General features: G+C 47.4%; 2 protein-coding genes across 6 annotated transcripts in view; one reads left to right on the top strand and one right to left on the bottom strand.

Moving 5' to 3' along the window:
• BCO1 (beta-carotene oxygenase 1) overlaps window positions 1–22,963 on the bottom strand; it is a 166,873-nt gene that overhangs the window by 116,629 nt on the left and 27,281 nt on the right. For 2 of the 4 annotated variants that reach the window (XR_014060459.1, XR_014060460.1), the window contains exon 6: window positions 1,954–2,113. The gene's annotated coding sequence lies outside the window, so the exon portion shown is untranslated. Of the gene's footprint in view, window positions 1–1,953; window positions 2,114–9,475; window positions 10,688–22,963 lie in introns of those variants that run through there. The other 2 variants (XR_014060458.1, XR_014060456.1) reach the window with 1 other exon arrangement.
• LOC145514782 (polycystin-1-like protein 2) overlaps window positions 1–22,963 on the top strand; it is a 102,436-nt gene that overhangs the window by 73,893 nt on the left and 5,580 nt on the right. For both annotated transcript variants that reach the window (XM_081513550.1, XM_081513551.1), the window contains exons 28-39: window positions 57–256; window positions 945–1,162; window positions 1,992–2,208; window positions 4,968–5,196; window positions 8,843–9,047; window positions 10,268–10,364; window positions 13,352–13,489; window positions 14,817–15,002; window positions 15,843–16,170; window positions 18,439–18,572; window positions 20,202–20,329; window positions 22,699–22,859. In XM_081513550.1, coding sequence (XP_081369676.1) covers window positions 57–256; window positions 945–1,162; window positions 1,992–2,208; window positions 4,968–5,196; window positions 8,843–9,047; window positions 10,268–10,364; window positions 13,352–13,489; window positions 14,817–15,002; window positions 15,843–16,170; window positions 18,439–18,572; window positions 20,202–20,329; window positions 22,699–22,859 — 2,241 coding nt within the window. The remainder of the gene's footprint in view (window positions 1–56; window positions 257–944; window positions 1,163–1,991; window positions 2,209–4,967; window positions 5,197–8,842; window positions 9,048–10,267; window positions 10,365–13,351; window positions 13,490–14,816; window positions 15,003–15,842; window positions 16,171–18,438; window positions 18,573–20,201; window positions 20,330–22,698; window positions 22,860–22,963) is intronic.

Consider the following 22,963-nt stretch of genomic DNA (forward strand, 5'->3'; position numbering starts at 1 on the left):
TCTCCCCTATTCCTGTCTCCCTAAATGCCTGTCCCTCTCCCCTGGTCTGTCCACAGCCACCTGTTTTTCATGAAGACCTCCACAGGCTTCCAAGATGGCCACATTTGGTGCTCCATCTTCAGCAGCTCAGCTCGGAGCAACTTCACACGTGTCCAGAAGGTGTCCTGCTGCTTCTCACTGCTCCTCTGCACCATGCTGACCAGCATCATGTTCTGGGGTGTCCCCAAGGACCCAGCTGAGCAAAAGATGGACTTGGGTAACTCCCACTCTCAAGGCATGGAGATCAGGGCTACTGGCGGTAGACATGAGCTGTCACTGCCCCAGAAATGGCATGCAATTCCAGAGGTCCCAAGACTACCCTGAAGTTCAATACTCATTAGAAGGACTCAGAAGTCAGACATGCCATTATACTCATAATTATTAGAGAAAGGATACAGATCAAAATCAGAAAAGGGAAGAGGCATGTGGGGCAGGATCTATGGGAGACTAGGCACCCAGCTTCCAGTGGAGTCTGGATGGCACTCACTCCTCCAGACAAAGATATGTGATCACATGCGCAGAGTAACGCCAACCATGGATCCTCTCTTGAGCCTTAGTGTCTAGTTTTTACTGGGGCACGCTAACATAGACATGGCCGACCCTGGATGACTGACCTAAGACTCCAGCTCCTCTAGACATTGAGGTGGTACAGGGAAACCAAGGCCCCCACCATAAATCACACTGTTAGCAGAGAGTACACCAGATGGCCCAAGACACCAGGTAAACAAAGGCACACCCACTAGGCAGGACATCCCAAGGGCTCAGTGGGTCACCCCCACCCCCAGCCTCAGAGCTATTCAAGGGGCAGACCTCTCTTCAGGCAAGGTTAACCCTTGCTGCACAGCCACATTCTGGGAGGGGTGGAGGGGACTCTCTCCTTGACCCCTGCCCTCCATCTGCCCCAGGTCAAATCGAGTTCACTTGGCAGGAAGTGATGATTGGGCTGGAGAGCTCACTCCTCATGTTCCCCATCAACCTCCTGATCGTTCAGATCTTTCGGAACACCCGTCCTCGGGTAGCCAAGGAACAGAATGATGGGAAATGGGACAGGAGGCACCTCAGCCTGGCGGCCTCAACACAGCCCATGGAGGATGGCCTTCTGACACCCGAAGCAGTGACCAAGGCAAGTCTCAAACCCGGCAGCATAGGAGGCCTCTAGCCTGGGAAGAAGTTGGGGTGGGGACTGGGGTTTGAGGCCTGCAATCCATGTTGTCTGACAGCATCAGTCATTAAAATTCATCAGCTGCACACACATGCACATACACATATGTGCAAACATGTGTACATGACATGTACACATGCATGCACACATGCCACATGCACGCACATTCACACAAACCACGGATATATCCACAAACATGTATAGATGTACACAATGTACATCTTCACAGTGCACACATGTACACACGTACCACACGAATGCTTACACACATGCAACATGTACACATTCATACACATGACACATCTACAACACATACATATATGCAAGCAATATGCACACATCCCCATACACATGTTCACACGTGTGCATGGATACACATGTTTACACACATGTACACATGTGCAAGCATAGACCTACAACATACATTCACACATGCACAGATACCTTTTTTGGGTACCTATTCTGTACAAAATATTATACTTTCACTACGGATCACAGGCTGGAAGTACACAGAAAGGATTCCCTCTATATTCATGCACTCATTAAGCATTTATTGAGCACCTACCATGTGCCACACTTTGAGGAATATAGCCTGAAATGTGTCAGTTGAAATCCTAGAATAGAGATTTTATGCAGGACAAAACAGAAGCTCAAAGTGGTCCAAGATCATGTCTTAGTAGGCAGACCTGGGATCAGACCCAGACTGTCCAGCCCCAGGGTGAGTGCTCTTGATTACTCTGCTGTCCCCTTACCTGTAGCTCACATCCTGTTCCCACTGGGTGACTTGCAGGATTTGTGGAGACTTGTCAGCTCCCTGTTCAAAGCTCTGAAGCTGCCACACCCTCTCTTGGGCTGGGACTCCACGAACTCAATGAACATCAACCAACTGCTGGCCTTGATGGAAGATGCCATCTGTCGACAGAACAAAGCAGGGCAGGTCTTCTCGGAGGAAGTCAGCCAGACCGGGGCCCCTTTAACACTCACTCTTGGATCAGTACAAGTAAAAGGTGAGTCTTGATATTTCTCTGCTTAGAGGGGGCATTTTGGAGCCACGTGGATGCAGGACTAAGGGCCATGTCTGTATCACTAGGGGGTCAAGAAGTCCTCCCAGGGTCTCCCTCACCAGCCTCCACTCCAACCACTCACCATAGCCTCCCTCTCTGTACTGCAGGCATCCTGGTCTCCACATAATTCCAAGGTGCCTTCCCATGAAGGCCTGTACACATTGTTGGGCCTCTGATCTAGAATGTTCTCTCTCCTCTCTTCGCTTGGCTAATGCCTACTTAGCCTTTATTCTTGGCTGACCTGTCCTTTCCTCAGAGGAGCAACTCAAACACTCAGCCCACAACAGGGTCTCCAGCCACGTGCTCTTTATCCCCTAAGCATCTCCTGCACTGCTTTCACATTGCTTGTTGCCGAATCATGAATTACGTGGAGAGCTGCACATGTGTACTGCACATTATTCTGGTCTGAACTAGTCTGACTCCCCTCTTGCCCCTTTCCACCTAGATCGCTGTCTCCAGTGCTTAGACCAGTTGTCCAATAGAACTTCTCACAGTGACAGGAATGGTCTATGTCTCCATTGACCAATATGGCAGCCACTGGCCACAAGTAGCTATTGGCACACTTGAAACGTGGCCAGTGTGACTAGGGAACTAAATTAGTTTTACTTTAAATAATCACACATGGCAAGTGGCTGCCATATTGGGTGGTGTGGCTTAAGTATGCTGCCATTTTTAACACACAAGGCTGATCACTGTTTTAACCTTGTTTAGAATACAAAAATGGGCTCTATAGATTGGGGAGTTTGAATTCATAACTCTTCGGCCCATTTCTGATACAGTGAATTAAGTTTTCTGGAGTGAGGCCAGGAATCTGCATTTTTAAACTAGTCACTTTGGTGACTGTTATGTGGACTAAATGTTGAGAGCCACTGCTATCAAGACAAGGTCCCAGTTCCTTATTTGAACACTCAAAACCCACCTGGCCAGGTCCATGCTGACCCCATAGTCAGCCCCATTTTGACCCCTGTGTTCCAGCCACACTGGAGGATTAGCCCCAGAGAGCTGGGCTTGGGCTGCCGTGAAGGTCGTCCCCACAGGAGCTCTGCTGATGCCCACACTGGACACTTGGTCCTGTTTGGGGGTCTTTGGGGTTTGGGAGCATAGGCATTCACAGCATGGGCCTTAGAACAAGGATTATGGAGTTGGTCAGACTTGGGGCTCTCCCACATGCAAGAGCAGCTGTGCAACTTTGGACAGCTGGTCAACCTCCCTGAGAAAATCATTTCCTCCACTGTAAAATGGAAGCATTGATCCAGCCCTCTCCTTGGCTGGTTCTGAAGACTCAGTGAGATTATTGGACAGGTGAACTGCTTAGACCCGAGACTGACACAAAGCAGGGATTCAGTGATTATGATTGGGAGTGATGGCATCTTCCAGAAACACTGCCAGAATGCTTGCAACACCAAGGCTGTTGATGCTGGAAACTTTAGCTGTGGCGTCAGTGAGGGAGGTCCAGGAAGGAGGGGGAGGTAGGAGGCCTGAGTTGAATCAAGGGAGGCAGGGTCCGTGTTGCCATGCCTTTACCCACAGCTGGTCTGCGTCTCTACTTTCTCCACATCACTTATTTTCTCAGTCACTTCTCACTCGTGACTGGAGAGGGATCCTGGAGCCAGGGTGCTTCATCGTGCCATCTTTTATATCCAGTTACATGCACCCTTTATGAAAATCAACTCTGGTCCAGACCTGGGCCCTTCTTGCCCAGGAGAAAGCCCCGGGGGTGCCGGTCTCCCATCTCAGGGTCCAGGGACCCAGGCCAGGCTCTACCTGGAGAGGCCAAGCTTCCCTTAGAAGGTACGGGAAAATAGTGGAAAGGGTCAAAAGTGTGTTTTTCTTGCATGAATATGTTTTACCTCTGTAATTTAAGACATAAAACACCTTTGCTCTTTTAAACACTTTTTAGGAAACTGAAATTTGAAGAAAAGAACTGCAGAAGAACGTTCAGAAGTAAACAGGGGAAACTTTTTCACTGGCTGTTTCATGCTGTTAAGGAACTATTATTAATTGTTTTAAAAACTGATAATGACACTGGTTTTGTTTTTAAAAGGAGCCTTTTCCTGATACAGGAGAATATTTAGTGTCAGGACATGGGGCTTGGAATTTAGGTGAGATATAACTGGCCATGAGGAGATAATTTTGAGCAACGGGTACAGGTTCATCTCATTCGCTTTTCTAATTTATAATTTTTCATAATAAAAAAACTAAAAACAAAAGATCAAGACTTATACCATCTTTGGCAACAGGCAAACTTGGCTTCAAATTAAAATCTTGTATATATTAAAATATTTGCAGATGAGAGAATTCTGTGAATAGGATTTGCTTTTTATATACTCCAGAAATAAAAAAAAAAAAAAAATTGCGGGGCAGAGACAAGACTGCCAAAATGTGGGTATACGCTGTGGGAGGGCAATAGGTATATTATTCTCATCTCTTCTGTGTGTAAGGAAAATTTGAAAATGCCCTTGATAAAAGACTAGAAGTGTGTGTGTGCTCAGTTGCTCAGTCATGTCTGATTCTTTATGGACTCACGGACTGTAGCCTGGCAGAGTCTTCTGTCCATGGGATTTTCGGGCAAGAAGAAGTACATTCAAATCCTAACTGACCGTGTGGGGTGAGTGCCCCATCTTTCTGAATCTCAGATTTCTCATGGCTTGGCATATCCTAAGTCTACTCTGTCACTCAGCACTCTCCCCCTTGTCCTCCAGAAAACAGGCAACGCCCCAGGCCCAAGGTGGGCCCAAGTGATGCCTGGAGGAACAGTGCCTACCGGCAGTGTCTCTACCTTCAGCTGGAGCACCTGGAGCAAGAGCTGCTGCTGCTGGAGCCCCAGGGCTCCTCCCAGGGTCAGAGCCACACCAGGGCACTAGGGCAGCTACAGACCCTGAAGGGCTGTCTGGTGGCACAGGCTGGAACCCTACCCCCAGCAAACTCCAGGTAATCCACTCCTCTGGTGTTCCCAGCCTAGGGGCCTGCCAGGAGAGCATCCTGGGCAACAGTCAGAAGGTTATTCATCCAGATCTCTCCAGGAAGCAGCAACTCAGGACTTGTGCACAAATTTAGGGAAGAGAGCTTTGGACAGCGTGATTTAACCGGATGACTGTTAGAGCCCTTTGTACAGCACTTTACAGTTTATAACTATTTTCACATGGGTGTTCCAAGGCTTCATGCTCTTGGACCAGCCCCTCAACCTCTCTGAGCCACATTTTCCCTATCTATAATAGGGAATGATAACACTTATCTCTTGGTCCAGACATAAAAAAGAATTTAAAAGGGCCTGGCCCATAAGAGCAGTATCACCCAGGACATCTACAAAGAATACGGGCTAGGTGTGGAAGGGCCTGGAGACAGAGTCCTCTCCAGAGTCCCCTTGACCTGACATAGTAAGCATTTGTTTACCAAACATTTGCTTTCATCTCCAGGTGAACTGCCTTCCTCCCCTTTGAGGTCCCAAATTCCAACCCACTTCTCAGATGCCACAAAACCTTCAATTGCCTAACTTGTCCTTGGGCCTTAAATTTTTCTGAAGCCCCATACAAATGTAATTAAATTTGCTTCTTCTTCTGTTAATCTGTCTCATGTCAACTTAACTTAAACCAGCTAGAAGAATCTAGAAAGGGTTCAGTTCAGTTCAGTTCAGTCGCTCAGTCGTGTCCGACTCTTTGCGACCCCATGAATTGCAGCACACTAGGCCTCCCTGTCCATCACCAACTCCCGGAGTTTACCCAAACCCATGTCCATCAAGTCAGTGATGCCATCCAACCATCTCATCCTCTGTCGTCCCCTTCTCCTCCTGCCCCCAATCCTACCCAGCATTAGGGTCTTTTCCAATGAGTCAACTCTTTGCATGAGGTGGCCAAAGTATTGGAGTTTCAGCTTCAACATCAGTCCTTCCAATGAACACCCAGGATTGATCTCCTTTAGGATGGATTGATTGGGTCTCCTTGCAGTCCAAGGGACTCTCAAGAGCCTTCTCCAACACCATAGTTCAAAAGCATCAATTCTGCGGCGCTCTGCTTTCTTCACTGTCCAACTCTCACATCCATACATGACAACTGGAAAAACCATAGCCTTGACTAGACAGACCTTTGTTGGCAAAGTAATGCCTCTGCTTTTAAATATGCTATCTAGGTTGGTCATAACCTTCCTTCCAAGGAGTAAGCGTCTTTTAATTTCATGGCTGCAATCACCATCAGCAGTGATTTTGGAGCCCCAAAAAATAAAGTCTGACACTGTTTCCACTGTTTCCTCATCTATTTGCCATGAAGTGATGGGACCAGATGCCATGATCTTAGTTTTCTGAATGTTGAGCTTTAAGCCAACTTTTTCACTCTCCTCTTTCACTTTCATTAAGAGGCTCTTTAGTTCTTCTTCACTTTCTGCCATAAGGGTGGTGTCATCTGTATATCTGAGGTTATTGACATTTCTCCCGGAAATCCTGATTCCAGCTTGTGTTTCTTCCAGCCCAGCGTTTCTCATGATGTACTCTGCATATAAGTTAAATAAGCAGGGTGACAATATACAGCCTTCACGTACTCCTTTTCCTATTGGGAACCAGTCTGTTGTTCCATGTCCAGTTCTAACTGTTGCTTCCTGACCTGCATACAGGTTTCTCAAGAGGCAGGTCAGGTGGTCTGGTATTCCCATCTCTTTCAGAATTTTCCACAGTTTATTGTGATCTACACAGTCAAAGGCTTTGGCATAGTCAGTAAAGCAGAAATAGATGTTTTTCTGGAACTCTCTTGCTTTTTCGATGATCCAGTGGATGTTGGCAATTTCATCTCTGGTTCCTCTGCCTTTTCTAAAACCAACTTGAACATCTGGAAGTTCACGGTTCACGTATTGCTGAAGCCTGGCTTGGAGAATTTTGAGCATTACTTTACTAGCATGTGAGATGAGTGCAATTGTGCGGTAGTTTGAGCATTCTTTGGCATTGCCTTTCTTTGGGATTGGAACGAAAACCGATCTTTTCCAGTCCTGTGGCCACTGCTGAGTTTTCCAAATTTGCTGACATATCGAGTGCAGCACTTTCACAGCATCATCTTTCAGGATTTGAAATAGCTCAACTGGAATTCCATCACCTCCACTAGCTTTGTTTGTAGTGATGCTTTCTAAGGCCCACTTGACTTCACATTCCAGGATGTCTGGCTCTAGGTGAGTGATCACACCATCATGATTATCTGGGTCGTGAAGATCTTTTTTGTACAATTCTTCTGTGTATTCTTGCCACCTCTTCTTAATATCTTCTGCTTCTGTTAGGTCCATACCATTTCTGTCCTTTATCGAGCCCATCTTTGCATGAAATGTTCCCTTGGTATCTCTAATTTTCTTGAAGAGATCTCTAGTCTTTCCCAATCTGTTGTTTTCCTCTATTTCTTTGCATTGATCACTGAGGAAGGCTTTCTTATCTCTCCTTGCTATTCTTTGGAACTCTGCATTCAGAGGGGAATATCTTTCCCTTTCTCCTTTGCTTTTCGCTTCTCTTCTCTTCCCAGCTATCTGTAAGGCCTCCTCAGACAGCCATTTTGCTTTTTTGCATTTTTTGCATTTCTTTTCCATGGGGATGGTCTTGATCCCTGTCTTCTGTACAATGTCACGGGCCTCTGTCCATAGTTCATCAGGCACTCTGTCTATCAGATCTAGTCCCTTAAATCTATTTGTCACTTCTACTGTATACTCATAAGGGATTTGATCTAGGTCATACCTGAATGGACTAGTGGTTTTCCCTACTTTCTTCAATTTAAGTCTGAATTTGGCAATAAGGAGTTCATGATCTGAGCCACAGTCTGCTCCCAGTCTTGTTTTTGCTGACTGTATAGAGCTTCTCCACCTTTGGCTGCAAAGAATATAATCAACCTGATTTCGGTGTTGACCATCTGGTGATGTCCACGTGTAGAGTCTTCTCTTGTGTTGTTGGAAGAGGGTGTTTGCTATGACCAGTGTGTTCTCGTGGCAAAACTCTATTAGCCTTTGCCCTGCTTCATTCTGTACTCCAAGGCCAAATTTGCCTGTTATGCCAGGTGTTTCCTGACTTCCTACTTTTGCATTCCAGTCCTCTAGAAAGGGTAGAAGGAAATTTTCTTTTTCTTTCCCAACAATAGCACCATAACTGAGTGAGAAAATGACCATTTTTGAGATGTATTCTAAAATAATTGGTGATAATTTTATATTATGTACGGAATTTATTTTTAAATATTCCAGGGGAAAAAAAGCCATGTGGAAATAGATGAAATAAGTTTGACAAGGTGATGGTTGTTGAAAGTAGTTGATGGGGGTTCAGTCTACTCACTGATTTTTGTATAATGGGGAATTTTCATAATAAAAACAATTATATAGTACCAGCCTTGTAGGCTTGCCATCTGTATAAAGCAGTCTGTATGGCTCCTAGTAAGCACTGAATAAAGGTGACCTCAATGGCATATGTGTATGTATATCAGATAGAATACAGAACAAGACAGAGGAGAAAACTGAGAGTCTGAGGGGTCAAGGAGCTTGACCAAGTCACGCAGCTGGTGGAGGTGGAGTAGGAGTTGAACTTGAGCCCAAATGGTGCCACACTGATTATATCCACCCTCTCTTGCAGTTCCTTGCAGGCAAGGAAGCTCCCTCGAGGCCTGCCCTGGTGGTGTGTCCTGGTGGGCTGGCTCCTGGTGATAGTCACAAGCGGGGTGGCAGCCTTCTTCACCATGCTCTATGGCTTGCACTATGGGCGGACCAGCTCCCTCAAGTGGCTCATCTCCATGGCCGTCTCCTTCGTGGAGAGCATGTTTGTCACCCAGCCACTGAAGGTCAGGACCTCTGTGGGGCTGCCCTCATGTCCTCCTCCCCTCTGCCCACGCTTTCCCTCCTGTCAGCTGCTCCATCCTTAGGCTTCAGCAGTTCCCTCATCTGTTCATTCAACAAACCCAGCTGGAGTGCCTCTTCTAGGTGGACCTGGGGCAGGAAGGTAAATACCAGGGTAACCCACGTTCCCTCATGGCCAGATGCTGGCATCTCATCATCACTCTTACCCTCAGGAGGGTCCTCACCTCCACTTTACAGATGGGACAACCTGAGATAAAGTGGCCATGAGCTTGAGCAAACTCTGGGAGATGGTGAAGGACTGGGAAGCCCGGTGTGCTGCAGTCCACAGGGTCACAAAGAGTCAGACAAGATTTAGAGACTGAACAACAACAAAAGAGGATAAGGTCACAGAAAAATCTTGCCCCAGGTCACATGTAAGATAGGAATGATTTACTTCCTCAGGGTTAGGATGCTTTTGATTGTGGCATGTGCAACTTACAAGAACTTTATCTTCAGAAAATAAAAACACCAAGTCATTAAATGTGTCCATGAACTGGAAGTACACTCCTATTCCTGAAAATGTAAAATTATGCAAGTGAGCAGAGTCACTGAACCTGGCCTGGAAGAAGCCAGGCAATAGGAATACTGGCATGGGGTAGGGGGAAGCTATAGAAACAAGGGAACATTTATACAGAGACTCTTTCTAACTATGAGGCAATGCAGAATCCTCCTTACCACCCCACCCCAAACAGCTCCTGACACCTGCCCCAGTCCAGTCTGAGAATATTAAGAACAGGAGTCCTGAGCCTTATGCTTCTATGCTGTAGGTGCAGAGACAATGTAATGGGAGGAATTACTTCTTAAAGAAAGGGAGGGAAAGATGGAGGGAGGAGGCAGGTGTATATGCTAGGGAGGTGTAAGTCACCAGGCTGAAAGGTAAGAGAAAGGCTGAGCAAAAGGAGAGCAGCAGGTGGGAGGGCTCAGGGAATGCCAGAAGCAGGGTGAGTTCAAGGATTTGCCTGTCTCGGCCTGGTTGGTGACCAGGCGCACACACACTTCATAACCATGTGCCCTCTCTGCAGAGGACGGGTTGGTTCCCACCCGGCTGCCCCAGAGCATGGCTCCTGTCCCAGGACATCAATGTATCTCCCATTCTACCCAACTCAGACCAGGAACTGACAGAGTTTCCAACACAGGCTTGAGGTTTACGGTGGGTGTTTTCCAGGTGCTGGGGTTCGCAGCTTTCTTTGCGCTGGTGTTGAAGCGAGTAGAGGACGAGGATGAGCCTGTGGTCCCCCTCCCGGGACATCTCTCCGGCCCAGGTAATGGTGCCCAGGTGCAGGCAGGGGGCTGACGAGGCTGAGAAAGCCCCACAGAGCCCAGCCACTGGGTGATCCTGGGCTCAGACCTTTGCTCCCTTTCAGACTTCACCCCTACTGGTGAGGCACCCCCAGATCATCCAGGGACAAGTGCCTCCTCCTCTGTTTCTTGAGCAACCTCATTCCTCCCCTTTCCAAGCCTTTCAGACATCCAAGCATGAAGAGGCACCGTGGGGTCCATATTCTGCAGGGGCCATCATCCTCTGTGTAATACCAAGCAAGCTTTCCTCTCCAGGATTCAGGTCATTAGAGAACCAAAAAACAAGCTGTGGAGGTGGGGGGTGAGAATGAGGGATAAGAGAGTTGTAATTAGGGTTCTCAGACAAGTGTCTGCAAACAGCCAAGGGCCCAAATCCAGCCCAGTGCCTGCTTTTGTAAAGCAGTGGAACACAGCCATGCTGCCTCTGGTCAGAGGAACCCATGACCAGACCTCTTCCCCCCAACCTGACCTCTCACTTTCCAGCCAAAACTCCTGAGGGTGCCTACAATAAAAGAATTACAAAAAACAAACAGGCAAACAGAACAGAATCAACACTCTAACAGAGTGTTGACTCTGCAGAGATTCTGACTCTCAAGGAAAAACAGGAGCAAACAAAAGCCCACACCCCATGCATTATGGTGACCTCCTCATGGGCCTGGATTCTTCCACCCTCCAATAGGGTTTTGGCTTTGCAGATTCAAAAAGTCCATTAAAACCATCTTCCAAGTCAAAAGATTAATTTTCTCCAAAGAGACGTCAGCCTCCCAATCAATCAAATATTTATCCGTCATTCCTTTGGCATTTATTCAGGGAGTACTTGGTGTGTTCCAGGCAGTACACTGGCTTGGGAATATGATTTACATGACATCCAATCACTGTAAGTGTATAATTCATTGATTTTAGTAAATTTATAGAGTTGTGCAACTATCCACAATTCAGAACAGCTGTGTTACCCCCAAAAGTTCCCTCTTGCCTGTTTGAAATCAATCCTTGCTCGCCACTCAGCCCTAGCTACACAGCACTGACTGGCTGGAACAGGTTACTGCTCTTAGAATAAAGGGCATCTGTGGTGTTAGGAGTAAAGAACCCACCTGCCAGGGCAGGAAATGTAAGAGATGCAGGTTTGATCCCTGGGTCAGGAAGGTCCCCTGGAGAAGAGCTTGGCAACCCACTCCAGTATTCTTGCCTAGAGAATCCCATGGACAGAGTAGCCTGGTAGGCTACAGTCTATGGGGTCACAAAGAGTTGGACATGACTGAAGTGACTTAGCACACTTGGAATAAACAGCCCATTTGGGAGACACACTAACAAATGTACAAAACGACTTGTAAGAAAGAATGAGGGGGCTAGAATAAGAGGGTGCAGGCCTCTCTGCTGAAAGGGTACCTAAGCTGTCTCCCAGAGGATGGGAGAGGGAAGAATTGAACACTGGGTATGTGCAAAGACCCTGAGGTGGAACCACAGCTTGTCATTTTATAGCAGTTACTGACAGGGTGGCTAGAGCATGGGGAGCTGTGTGCACATGGAAGGAGTAGTTCAAGATGAAGGCAGAGAGGTGGGTGAGGACCAGGTCATGCAGTGCCGTGGGGCAATGCTGGGGCTTTGGAGTGTTTTAAATAGGAGATTTGTGATTTTAGGAAGATTACTATGACTGCTCTTGGAGACTAGAGGTAGTGGATCAAAGGTAGAAGTGCAGAGGCCAGTAGTAAGACTAGTGAAATGGCCCTAGACTAGGGATGGCATGCGTTAGCAGTGGGGATGGACAGAGGGGCGTGGATCTAAAACGACAGTTGGGTCAATATACCCATATCAGACTGCCTACAGATGGTGTTAATACCAAATGCACACAAGGATGCAGAGAAGCTGGAAGATTGATACAGTCCCAGTGGGAATGTAAAATGGTACAGATACTTTGGAAAACAGTTTGGCAGTTCCTTTCAAAACTAAAAATGGGTTTACCATATGATTCGGCAAATGCACTCTTGGGCATTTATCCCAGAGAAATGAAGACTTATTTTCATATAGGAATCTGTACACAAATGTTCGTAGCAGCTTCATTAGCAATAGCCAAAAGGTACTTAGCCACTCCAAGGAATCTACCCAAGAGAAATGAAAACATATGTCCATACAAAACATTCACAGTCACATTGTTCTTAATAGCCCAAACCAGGAGCAATCCAAATATCCACCAATAGGTGAATTAAACAAAAGGTAGTATGTCCATACAACAGAATACTACTCACTCATAAAAGAGACTAACTACTAATATACACAACATGGATGAGCATCAAATCATGATGCTAAGTAAAAGATGCCAGATACAAAAACTATGCACATATGACTCTATTTATATGAAAAGTCCAGAAAGAAAATCTATGGATACAGAATGCAAATTAATGAGGCTGAGGGTGGAGATAGAGTGGGAGTAGAGGCCAACTTCAGGGACATGAGGGAACCTCTAGGGGTGACAGAAACATTCTAAAACTGGGTTGTGGTGATGGTGGTACAACTCTATAAATTTACTAAAATCACTGAATCGTAGGCTTCTATAGGGTGAGTTTGTGAAAATTATAGCTCAATAAAGTGGTCTGAGAAAGAAGATACTTGGAATTAGACATAACAGGACTTTGAGATATTAGACACCCTCATCTTTCCAAGTTTGGGAAGCACTGAGATCCACTTTAGAGTTCAGGAACACAGGAAGACTGCATCCAGTGATCAGTGAGACAGACCACAGTAGGGGAGGCATCTGTTCCTGGAGAAGGGATGGGATCTTGGGCACTGGGATAGCCCAGACAGAGGCACAGAGGGCAGCGCTGGGAAATGGCTCCCGAAGAGGGGGAATGGTGGATCCCGTGGTACCTGGTGAGGGGAGTCTCTTGGTTGCAAATGTACAACCTGGTTCCACTGCCCATTTGGGGGACTGCTCTCATGCCCTTCACTTTCACAGACCCCTCTGCCTTGTTCCGAGTGCGAAGAAACAGCAGAAGGGATATCTACCAGCCACCTCTGGCCTCTGACATTGAGAAGATGAAAACCATGCACCTCAAGGAGCAGAAAGCGTTTGCCTTAATCAGAGAAATCTTGGGTAGGCAGCCAAGATTACCTATGAGCAACCTTCCCACTTGCTGGTTCTTAACACAGACTTGAACAGATGTGGTGTAATCTCTTTTCTTTTTTGACTCTTTTTGTTCTGTTTATTCATTTGGTTTTCCAGGCATTGGTCAACCCCTGATTATATGTCAGTGTTCTAGATGTCTCTTGAGATGTGCATTCACATAAGACATTTTGTCTCTTCATCTTCTGGGGGAGTCTCTCCGGGAGTCCTCTAACAAGCTCTTGTAAGGACTGGCTACTGTCATTCTGAGGTCCTTCTTCACTGGGGCCTGAGAATTCTCTTTATTATTCTACTGTGTTGAAGCTGTGGTCTGGACCTCACATTTTCTTGCTTCTTGGTTCATTCCTTCGTTTCATGAAACACACTCTCCCATAGTTTCTATGACAAGGAGGCCATGCTCGCGTCTGTGCTTCCACTGGCCAAGCACGTATGGCCAAAGCACAGAGTTGGGGAGCTTGCATAGGAATTGCATAAACAGAATGAAGAACAAGAGGGGTATAGGCAGAACCCCAGTAAATCATCTTGAGGTGGGGGGAGGGGTGCCAGAATGCATATTCCCAAGCCCTGGATCCAGAGATTCTGATTCAGCAAGGTTATGCATCCCCCACGTGATTCTAACTTCAGGCTTTCTAAACTAAATCTTTGTACCTAATGGCCCTTAGGTCACACTCACTTGTTTACAGGTGAGCTGCTTGAGGTCAGGGAACACATCTGTCATCTTTATCGCTCTATCCTCAGCATTGCAACACGGCAGAGCACCCCCCCTTTTTTTTGCCATGCTGCATGAGCGTGTGGAGTCTTAGCTCCCCAACCAGGGATCGAACCCATGCCCCCTGCAGTGGAAGCCCTGGACCACCAGAGGAGTCCCCGGAGCCCCATTTTTTAAAAAATCCTCTTTAAGAAACATTCAAACAGCACGAAGTCCATGCAGGCACTATTTTAAGTGCTTTATGAACATTAACTTGTTGACGTTACAACATCACAACCCTGTGTGACACAATTTTCATCCCCACTTCACAGACAAGGAGAAGGAGGCACAGAAGGGTTAAGTCACTTGCAAAGGGCACATGGATAGGAAATGTCAGAGCTGGAATTTGAACCCAGGCAGAGGCTCATGGCCTGTGGACTTTGCTCCTTTCTGCTGTCCTTATAAGGACTGGCTTCTTTGTCACCACAGGGGCGGGTGGCAGGTCTACAAGACCTCAACTTTTCTGAGCCATGTGCCTTTCCCACCCTGCCCTGGGCTTGGTAGGAGTTGGGGCTTCTGCCTGACGAGGGTCTGTGCCTCCCTTCCCAGCGTACCTGGGCTTTCTGTGGATGCTGCTGCTGGTTGCCTATGGGCAGAGGGACCCCAGAGCCTATCACTTCAACAGACACCTCGAGCACAGCTTCACCCGAGGCTTTTCAACCGTGCTGAGCTTCCAGCAGTTCTTCACATGGGCCAACACAACCCTCGTGAGCAACCTGTACAGTCATTACCCAGGTATTGTCCCCAGCCCAGGATGTGTATTAGCACCTTGCACATACTCCTTTCTTGGAACAGCTGTGGGTCACTGTCAACATCAGCCTTACAGAGACCCAATAACCACAGAACCATATGCTTTGAAGGAGAAACCCTCTGAGGGCCCCTAACCCTCCCTGAATGCAGAGTAGAGAACCTCCTTAGATAACTGAGCAGGAGTTGACCAGGTGGAAATGGTGTGCCAGGCAGAAAGGACAACACGAGCGAAGGCAAGCGTGAAACACCGAGGCACTACACTTCCTGGAACTACAGAGTGTTGAGTGTGGCTGCCTCGTGGGGTAGGAGTAGAGGACCTGTGAGAAGCAAAGCAGAAGAGAGGAACAGGGGCCACATCATGAAGGCTCTGGAAGTTCACAGTTCGTGTTTAAGGAAGTGAAGAGCCATTGACAGCTTCTTTCTGAGGCAGTAACATAATCAGTTCTGTGGTATACACAGTGGGGTAGAGGGTAGGCAGGTTAGGAAGCTGGGGAGAAATGAGGGACAAGGACAAGAGGCAGAGGTGATGGAGAAACGGAGGGGGAACACCGAAGACGCACTGCTGACGGGCCTGCTGACTCACAGGACGAGAGTTGCGAGTGAGGACAAGAACGGTCTCTGAGATGATGACTGGGTAGGGTGTGTCGTTCCTCAAGAGAAGGTGGGGAGACGGTGAGGAGTGGTTGAATGTGGTTGGCCATGAACTTCTCTTGGCTGATTCTACGTGGGTACACTGGAGGTCATGTTAGCATCCAGGCCAAAAAGCTTGGAATGTGTTAAGACGATGTTGATGGCTATATTTACCCACGTGTTTCTCATCCCCAGGCTTTGTCACTGATGGGAACGCCAAGCTGGTTGGCAGTGCCCAGATTCGCCAAGTGAGGGTGCAGGAGAGCTCCTGCCTTCTTGCCTCGCAGCTGCAGGCTTTTTTTGATGGATGCCGTGCACCATATTCCCTGGATGTGGAAGACCTGTCGGACTATGGGGAAGGCTGGAATGCCTCCGTCCTCAACAACAGCAATGACTTTCCCCAGGCTTGGCAGTATCAGAGACAGAGCCAGCGCCGAGGGTATCCCCTCTGGGGCAAACTCACCGTGTACCGGGGAGGAGGTTACGTGGTCCCCTTGGGGACTGATCGCCAAAGTGCATTAAGGTAAGGCTCATTTGATTCATGTGCAGCAGAGGAAAGACATTTGCTTGATTCCAGGTCTGATTGGCGGGTGCAGCCTTCAAAACAGGGCTGAGCCAAGCTCATTTTATCATTGTGGGGAGGGCCTGGGGGGTTCAGAGGCACTCAGGTTGTATTTTCAGGCTGCTGGGAACTATGCAGTCTCCAAGTTGGAAGAGAAATCCTGCCTCCAGGATTCTCAGCCTGGGGCACCAAGCCTGGTGGCCTCGGCTAGAAACAGTAGAGGGATGGGAAACTCAGGACCACACAAAGCACCCACCACCAGGCAAGTAGGAAGTGGTTAAGGCTCTTAACCCTTAACCAAGAATTTGCAAGGTCTGAGGTTTTACCTACTCATAAACTAACATGCTGGTTTGTTTCACGGATGCTGGCAGGAGACACAAGACTCCTAGGTCAGAGACAAAGGCGTTCACTCCTCACAGCAAAAATCAGTAGCAGAGCTTCATAGTGATGGGAGTCAGTCCCCAGGAAGGGCCATGACAGACGCTTGCCCATGCAGGGAGTGACAGTACCAAGGAGGAACACTGCGTGGAGCACTTTATCCACTGTTTCTACAGTGGCAGAAGCAAGCCTGCTCTTTGTCTGAAGGAGGACGTCACCCCATTCCTTGAAGTTGCTCACTGAAAACTCAGCCCTGCGATGAGGCCTGGGTAAAGCCCAGCCAGAGCCTTGTGTTTCAAGAGCAGTCTGCATGAATGTGTGGGGACACTCAGGGCTCACGCGCACTGCCTCTCCCAGCACACTCTAGTGTTGGAGGTTTGAAACCTGGCACTGCTCCTGTTAGCGGTGTTGTTCCAGGTGAGTGAGTAAACCTGTGTGAACCTCTGGCTCCTCCACTGCATTATTACAACATCGAGGAAGAGAGGTAACAAACCCCTGGCGGGGTCCCCTGGGATTAAGGACAGGCCAGAAATAGTCTATTTCCACATAAGAGATGTTTTCCTGCCACTCAGAACAACTGACACATTCAGCAGGTTGCAAACCTACCAGAAAAGTGAAAGTCGCTCAGTCGTGTCTGACTCTTTGCGACTCCATGGAATTCTCCAGGCCAGAATACTGGAGTGGGTAGCTCTTCCCTTCTCCAGGGGATCTTCCCGACCCAGGAATCAAATTGGAGTCTCCCACATTGCAGGCAGATTCCTTACCAGTTGAGCTACCAGGGAAGCCCCAAACCCACCAGGGAAGGGGTGTATTTTAAAACAGGCTCATCATTACTGCCCTAATAACAGCTATTATTATTAACACTGCATGCACACACACACACATTTCTATTTTCTCTTCATAATGATTCCCAGGCATTGGTGTTAACACCACTGCAGATGAGGAAGCTGAGACCTTGAGATGTTATCAACTTGCCCACGAGGCAGGCAAGTTTTGAACCCATGTCTCTCTGGCACATGCTGTTCCCACAACACCTGTGAACAGATCTCCGGGAACTGGTTTTGTGAACTGCCAGCCCAAGAGGGACTGTGGCAGCTATAGCTGCTGCCTGCCTAAGCCCCTAATGTTCTATGTGGCTCCTCTAACACCATGTCCTCAAACTTTAAAATGCATCAGATACTAAGTACTATGTATAAGATTGGGACTTCCCTGGTGGTCCAATGGTTAAGACTCCATGCTTCCACTGCAGGAGGCACGGATTTGATCTCTCTGGTCAGGGAACTGAGATCTCTCATGCTACTCAGTATGCCAAAAAATTAATAAAAATGAAAATGAAATAGACAAGCAACAAGGATATATTGTCCAGCACAGAGAATTATAGGACTTACTTAGTAATAACTTTTAACGGAAGTTCTTAAAATCTATAAAAATACTGAATCACTATGCTGTACGCCTGAACTAACATTGTACATCAAGTATATTTTAAAAAGATAGACAGAGATGGATAATGGTTAAAACAAACCAAAAAACCACACCATAATCCCTTGGATGGCTCACCAAAGCACAGATTCCCAGGTCCCCACCCCCAGAGATTCTGACTAGGGAGATCCAGGGTGGAGCTTGAGAATTTGCATTTTTAACAAGATTCCAGATGATGTGATGCTAGCAGTCTGGGGACCACATGTTTAGAACCTCTGCACTCCCAGGAGCAGCCTGAAGGCCCTGGGGCCTGGGGCGCAGAGCAGAGACGGAGGGCGGAATCTTGACAGGAAGTGTTGGGCTCCTCCCTGAGCTGAGAGGGCAAGGAGCCCCTGTGTATTGAGACATCCCTAAATGCTCCTCTTCCCACAGAACCCTCCAGTATCTCTTTGACAACACCTGGCTGGACAGCTTGACCAGAGCCGTGTTTGTGGAGTTCACGGTCTACAACGCTAACGTCAACCTGTTCTGCATTGTCACTCTGACCCTGGAGACCAGCGCCCTTGGTGGGGAGGCTTGCCTGTGAACCTATCTGCATGTTCCAGATGAGAGACACCCCTCCCTCTGGGCTAGGGCTCCTCACCCCCAGGCCAGAGCTCCAGGGCAAAAGGTTGTTTGGGCAATACTGCCAAAGGGTCTTGGTTCTGCCTTGGCCCCTAAAGGCAAAGTTTCAGGGCTGCTCCACCCTTCTTCCTGGTTGCCTACATTTCTCTCTGGCCTTGTCTCTCAAGTCTGGGAGACAGATGGGGTCTGAAGGCAGCTCATGTTCTTAAGCTTTCCAGTCTCCTGTGTGTGGGGATGGGGGCCTAGCAGTGAAGGGCTGGGGAGGGGGTGACATGGTAACAGCTAACTTCACCTGAACCACACTTCACAACTTGCGGTACCTCAACCTACATTGCAAAAGTTACATGCAACCTACATGTAAGTTTATTTTACATCAAATTCTAATACACACATACCAATATACTAAAACATAACTGAGACAAGGGCTTCAAAAATGATTTCCTTAGCTACACATAATGTACTCTATTTTGTGTTCTTTCTCTCCATTCCCTGCTTTCCACCCTTTTTAATGCTAATCACAATCCACTAAAAACACTGATCTAAGGCCTCTTCAGCTAATAATCAATTTTCCTAAAATCAACCACCTCTCTTTTAAAAATAGAACTTTTAAAATATGACCTTTTTTTTTTTTTTTTTCTGGCTACTCCTCGTGGTATGTGGGATCTTACTCTTCCAACCTGGCATTGAACCTTGGTCCCCTGAAGTGGAAGCACAGGGTCCTAACCACTGGACTGCCAGGGAATTCTGTAAATTACATATTTTAAAAAGTAATATTTGTAGTTCTTTTAAAATTTCAGGACTGTGTAAAGTGAAAAGTAAAAGGCTTTCAACTTTCATTATCATTTGCTACTGTCAAAAGTTTCTTTCAAATCTTTTTTGGGGGATTTATTCACACGTCTTATAATTTCCCATTTCTTCTTGGCATCTCTTTGGCTGTTTAAGAACCTTTTAAACAATTTGCCCCCAACACAACCTGATTAATTTATTTCTACAAATGAGAAGCGTGGTGTAGGTTTCTGGTCTAGTTGATTCAGCAGCCCACTGATGTCAGCAAGGTCTCAGGTGGTTTGTATCTCTCCAGTCTGCCATTTTTCAGACTGGCTTTGTCTTTGCAGGCAGTAGCCTTATTAGTCAAATTGGTTTAAGAAAAGACATAAATGGATGAAAAAGAATTCTAAAGAAGGTTGAATTTTAGGCATATTGGTTAAGAGCTGAATTGATCTCCAGCGTTCTCTTCAGATGAAATGGCCTTAAACAAGCCAACTTGGAGTAAACTGATGTTAGACAAGTGGGTGTGCTGTAGCTGGAGGTGATGAGGGCACAATGGCTGACACTAAAGGAAAAGGCTGGAGGCCTGTCTTCCACCACAGCCTGCCTTGTCCCATCAGATACACAGCCATTTCTGGCCTTCCCCTTTCAGTCCCTTGGGTCTGTGGGTTAGAACGATCTCTATCTTCTTTCCTGCCCGTGGCCACCCCTCAGAAGGGCTTGAGTTCACTTCATCTCACTGATGACTTCTGGTATTGAGTGGGCATGTGGCCGTGGGTGAGCAGAACACGCTCTCTTTGCAGGAACCTTCTTTGCACACGCGTACCTGCAGAGCCTGCGCCTGTACCCCTTTACTGACGGCTGGCACCCCTTCGTGGTAGCCGCAGAGATTGTCTACTTCCTGATCCTCCTTTACTACATGATTGTGCAGGTGAGGGGTGGGCTTGCAGCTCCATGGATGAGGATGGAGTGGGCGTGTGCCTGCCTGTTCTCTCTCTTGATTCCCCTCTTCCTCAGAGGGGGCCTAAAGAAGGGAGAGGAAGATGTTCTCATGGCTTAGCTGTGTGCCATGGCAATGTTCCATGTCCCCTGCTGATCCCAAGGGCTGACCCAGCTCAGGCACCTCTCAGGAACTGAGACTTTTAGGATGGTCCTTCCTGGGTGGTCTCTAGGAATTAGGAAAAATCCCCTTTGCCACATTTACCACCATGTTGCACACTGATCCATAAACCTGGATTCCACATAGTCTCTAAGCACTGCCAATCCAAAACCACCAGCCAACAGTTACCTAATAGCAGTTTAAGTCCCTGCATTTCTCTAACAACATCAAAGGAGGTCCATCCACCACCCACCTCTCCTCTCCATTGCCTGCACACTCTGCCTGCAGCTGCTTCAGAAAGCCTCTCTCTAAAACTCTTAAATCCTTCTCATCACGCTGCTTAAACAGTTAAAAATCCCTCCATCTCTTTATAAAAGAGGTGAACTTAGCCTCTTACCAGCCAAACATATGTCCTTCTTCCAGAAGAGTGGGAAAGAGGAGGGAAATGGAACAGACAACACAAGCTTCTCTTGTGTGTAAGGGAAAAGGCTGAGAGGAGGGCAAGACCACAAACTGTTCCCATTTAACAATAACTCCCCATTCCCCCTAAGAAAACAGCTTTTTTTTAAAATTGATTAGGCATTGAACCCCCTAGTGGCTCAGTGGTAAAGAATCTGACTGCCAATGCTGGAGCCATGTGTTCAATGCCTGGGTTGAGAAGATCCCCCAGAGAAGGAAACGGCAGCCCACTCCAGTATTTCTGCCTGGGAGAATCCCCATGGACAGAGGGGCCTGGCGGGCTACAGTCCATGGGGTGTCAAAGAGTCAGATATGACTTAGCAGCAAACAACAAAGTATTAAACTGAATGTGAAGCTCATCCCAGACAATCTGATAAAGAGGTTGCAAAGACAAAGAAATCTCACCCTTGTATATCTTCAGGCAGATACAAAACCATTACACACCCACTCTTAAAATTAATGTTGATTAATCCTTAAGAGGACTGAGAACACCATTTACACCACTATAGGATTGTTTGTACCACTAGTTCATCCTAAGTTCACCTGTTAATTGTGGTAGCCACCTGAGTTTGCTAACTGCCTTTACCAAATGAAAAAAATAGACTTCCTCTATGTTTACAACTGGAGAAGGCAATGGCACCCCACTCCAGTACTCTTGCCTGGAAAATACCATGGACGGAGAAGCCCGGTAGGCTGCAGTTCATGGGGTTGCACAGAGTCGGACACAACTGAAGAGACTCAGCAGCAGCATGTTTACAACAGGAGGTAATTTTCCAACTTGTAACCAAGTGACTTGGCTCCTACCTTCCCAGGGAAACTGGGAAATAAGGGCTTTATCTTCCTTGATGATTACATTTTGAAGAGATGACTCCTTGGCCCTTGAGAAAAATGTTTCTGACTTTTAACATTGGGCGAGAGGATTGCTTTTGCTTACCTGGTGGCTCAGACAGTAAAGCGTCTGCCTGCAATGCAGGAGATTCAGGTTCGATCCCTGGGTTGGAAAGATCCCCTGGAGAAGGAAATAGCAACCTGCTCCAGTATTCTTGCCTGGAAAATCCCATGGAGCAGAGGAGCCTGGTAGGCTACAGTCCATGTGGTTGCAAAGTCAGACAAGACTGAATGACTTCACTTCACTTAAGAGGATTGTTTAGCTTTAAAAAGATTTCCATACATCTCAAATTAAGGGTCAAGTCAGTTCTTATGTATTGGCTTTTATGTGTGTGTTAGTCACAAATGTCCGACTCTTTGCAACCCCATGGACTGTAGCCCTCCAGGTTCCTCTGTCCATGGGATTTCCCAGGCAAGAATACTGGAGTGGGTTGCCATTTCCTTCTCTCGGGGATCTTCGTGATCCAGGAATTGAACCCGGGTCTCTTGCACTGCAGACAGATTCTTTACTGTCTGAGCCACCAGGAAAATTCTTGCATCTCAAAGAGACAGGGAAAGAATTCACAATTATAAGTTTTCTAAAGTAAATGCTTTTTTGAGGGGAGGGTTTTCTTCCTCCCTTCTCCCCCCCCCACCTTTTTTTGCATCTGAGAGAATTAAGTGCTTTTTTATTAGATCCTGTACTTTCTCTTAAACACCCACAAATCCTGCAGCCCTGATTGATGATGGGAACAGGTGAAGTACGGGCACAGGATTGGGGAGAGGCCCTTGGTGCTCTACGCATATGAGGCCAGGACTCTGAGAAACCCCTAGGAATCCACAGCCTTTGTTAAAACCTCTGGCTCCTTTCTTAGGGCAAGCTCCTGAGGAAGCAAAAGTGGTGCTATTTCCACAGCAAGTGGAATGCTCTGGAGCTCGCCATCATCCTGGCCAGCTGGAGTGCCCTGGCGGTGTTTGTGAAGAGGGCCGTCCTGGTGGAGCGTGACCTCCAGCGCTACCGGAAACACGGGGAGGAGTAAGTGGCTCTGCCTCAGCCCCCAGCTCCCACCACTGACACTGAGGCTGTGCCTCCAGCTCTGAGTGGCTCAGAGGGAGGCTTCTGAAATCCTGCTGGCCCTC

Source organism: Giraffa tippelskirchi, chromosome 7 (genome assembly GCF_054371585.1).
Source record: "Giraffa tippelskirchi isolate mGirTip1 chromosome 7, T2T-mGirTip1v1.2.pri, whole genome shotgun sequence".
Classification (NCBI taxonomy): domain Eukaryota; kingdom Metazoa; phylum Chordata; class Mammalia; order Artiodactyla; family Giraffidae; genus Giraffa; species Giraffa tippelskirchi.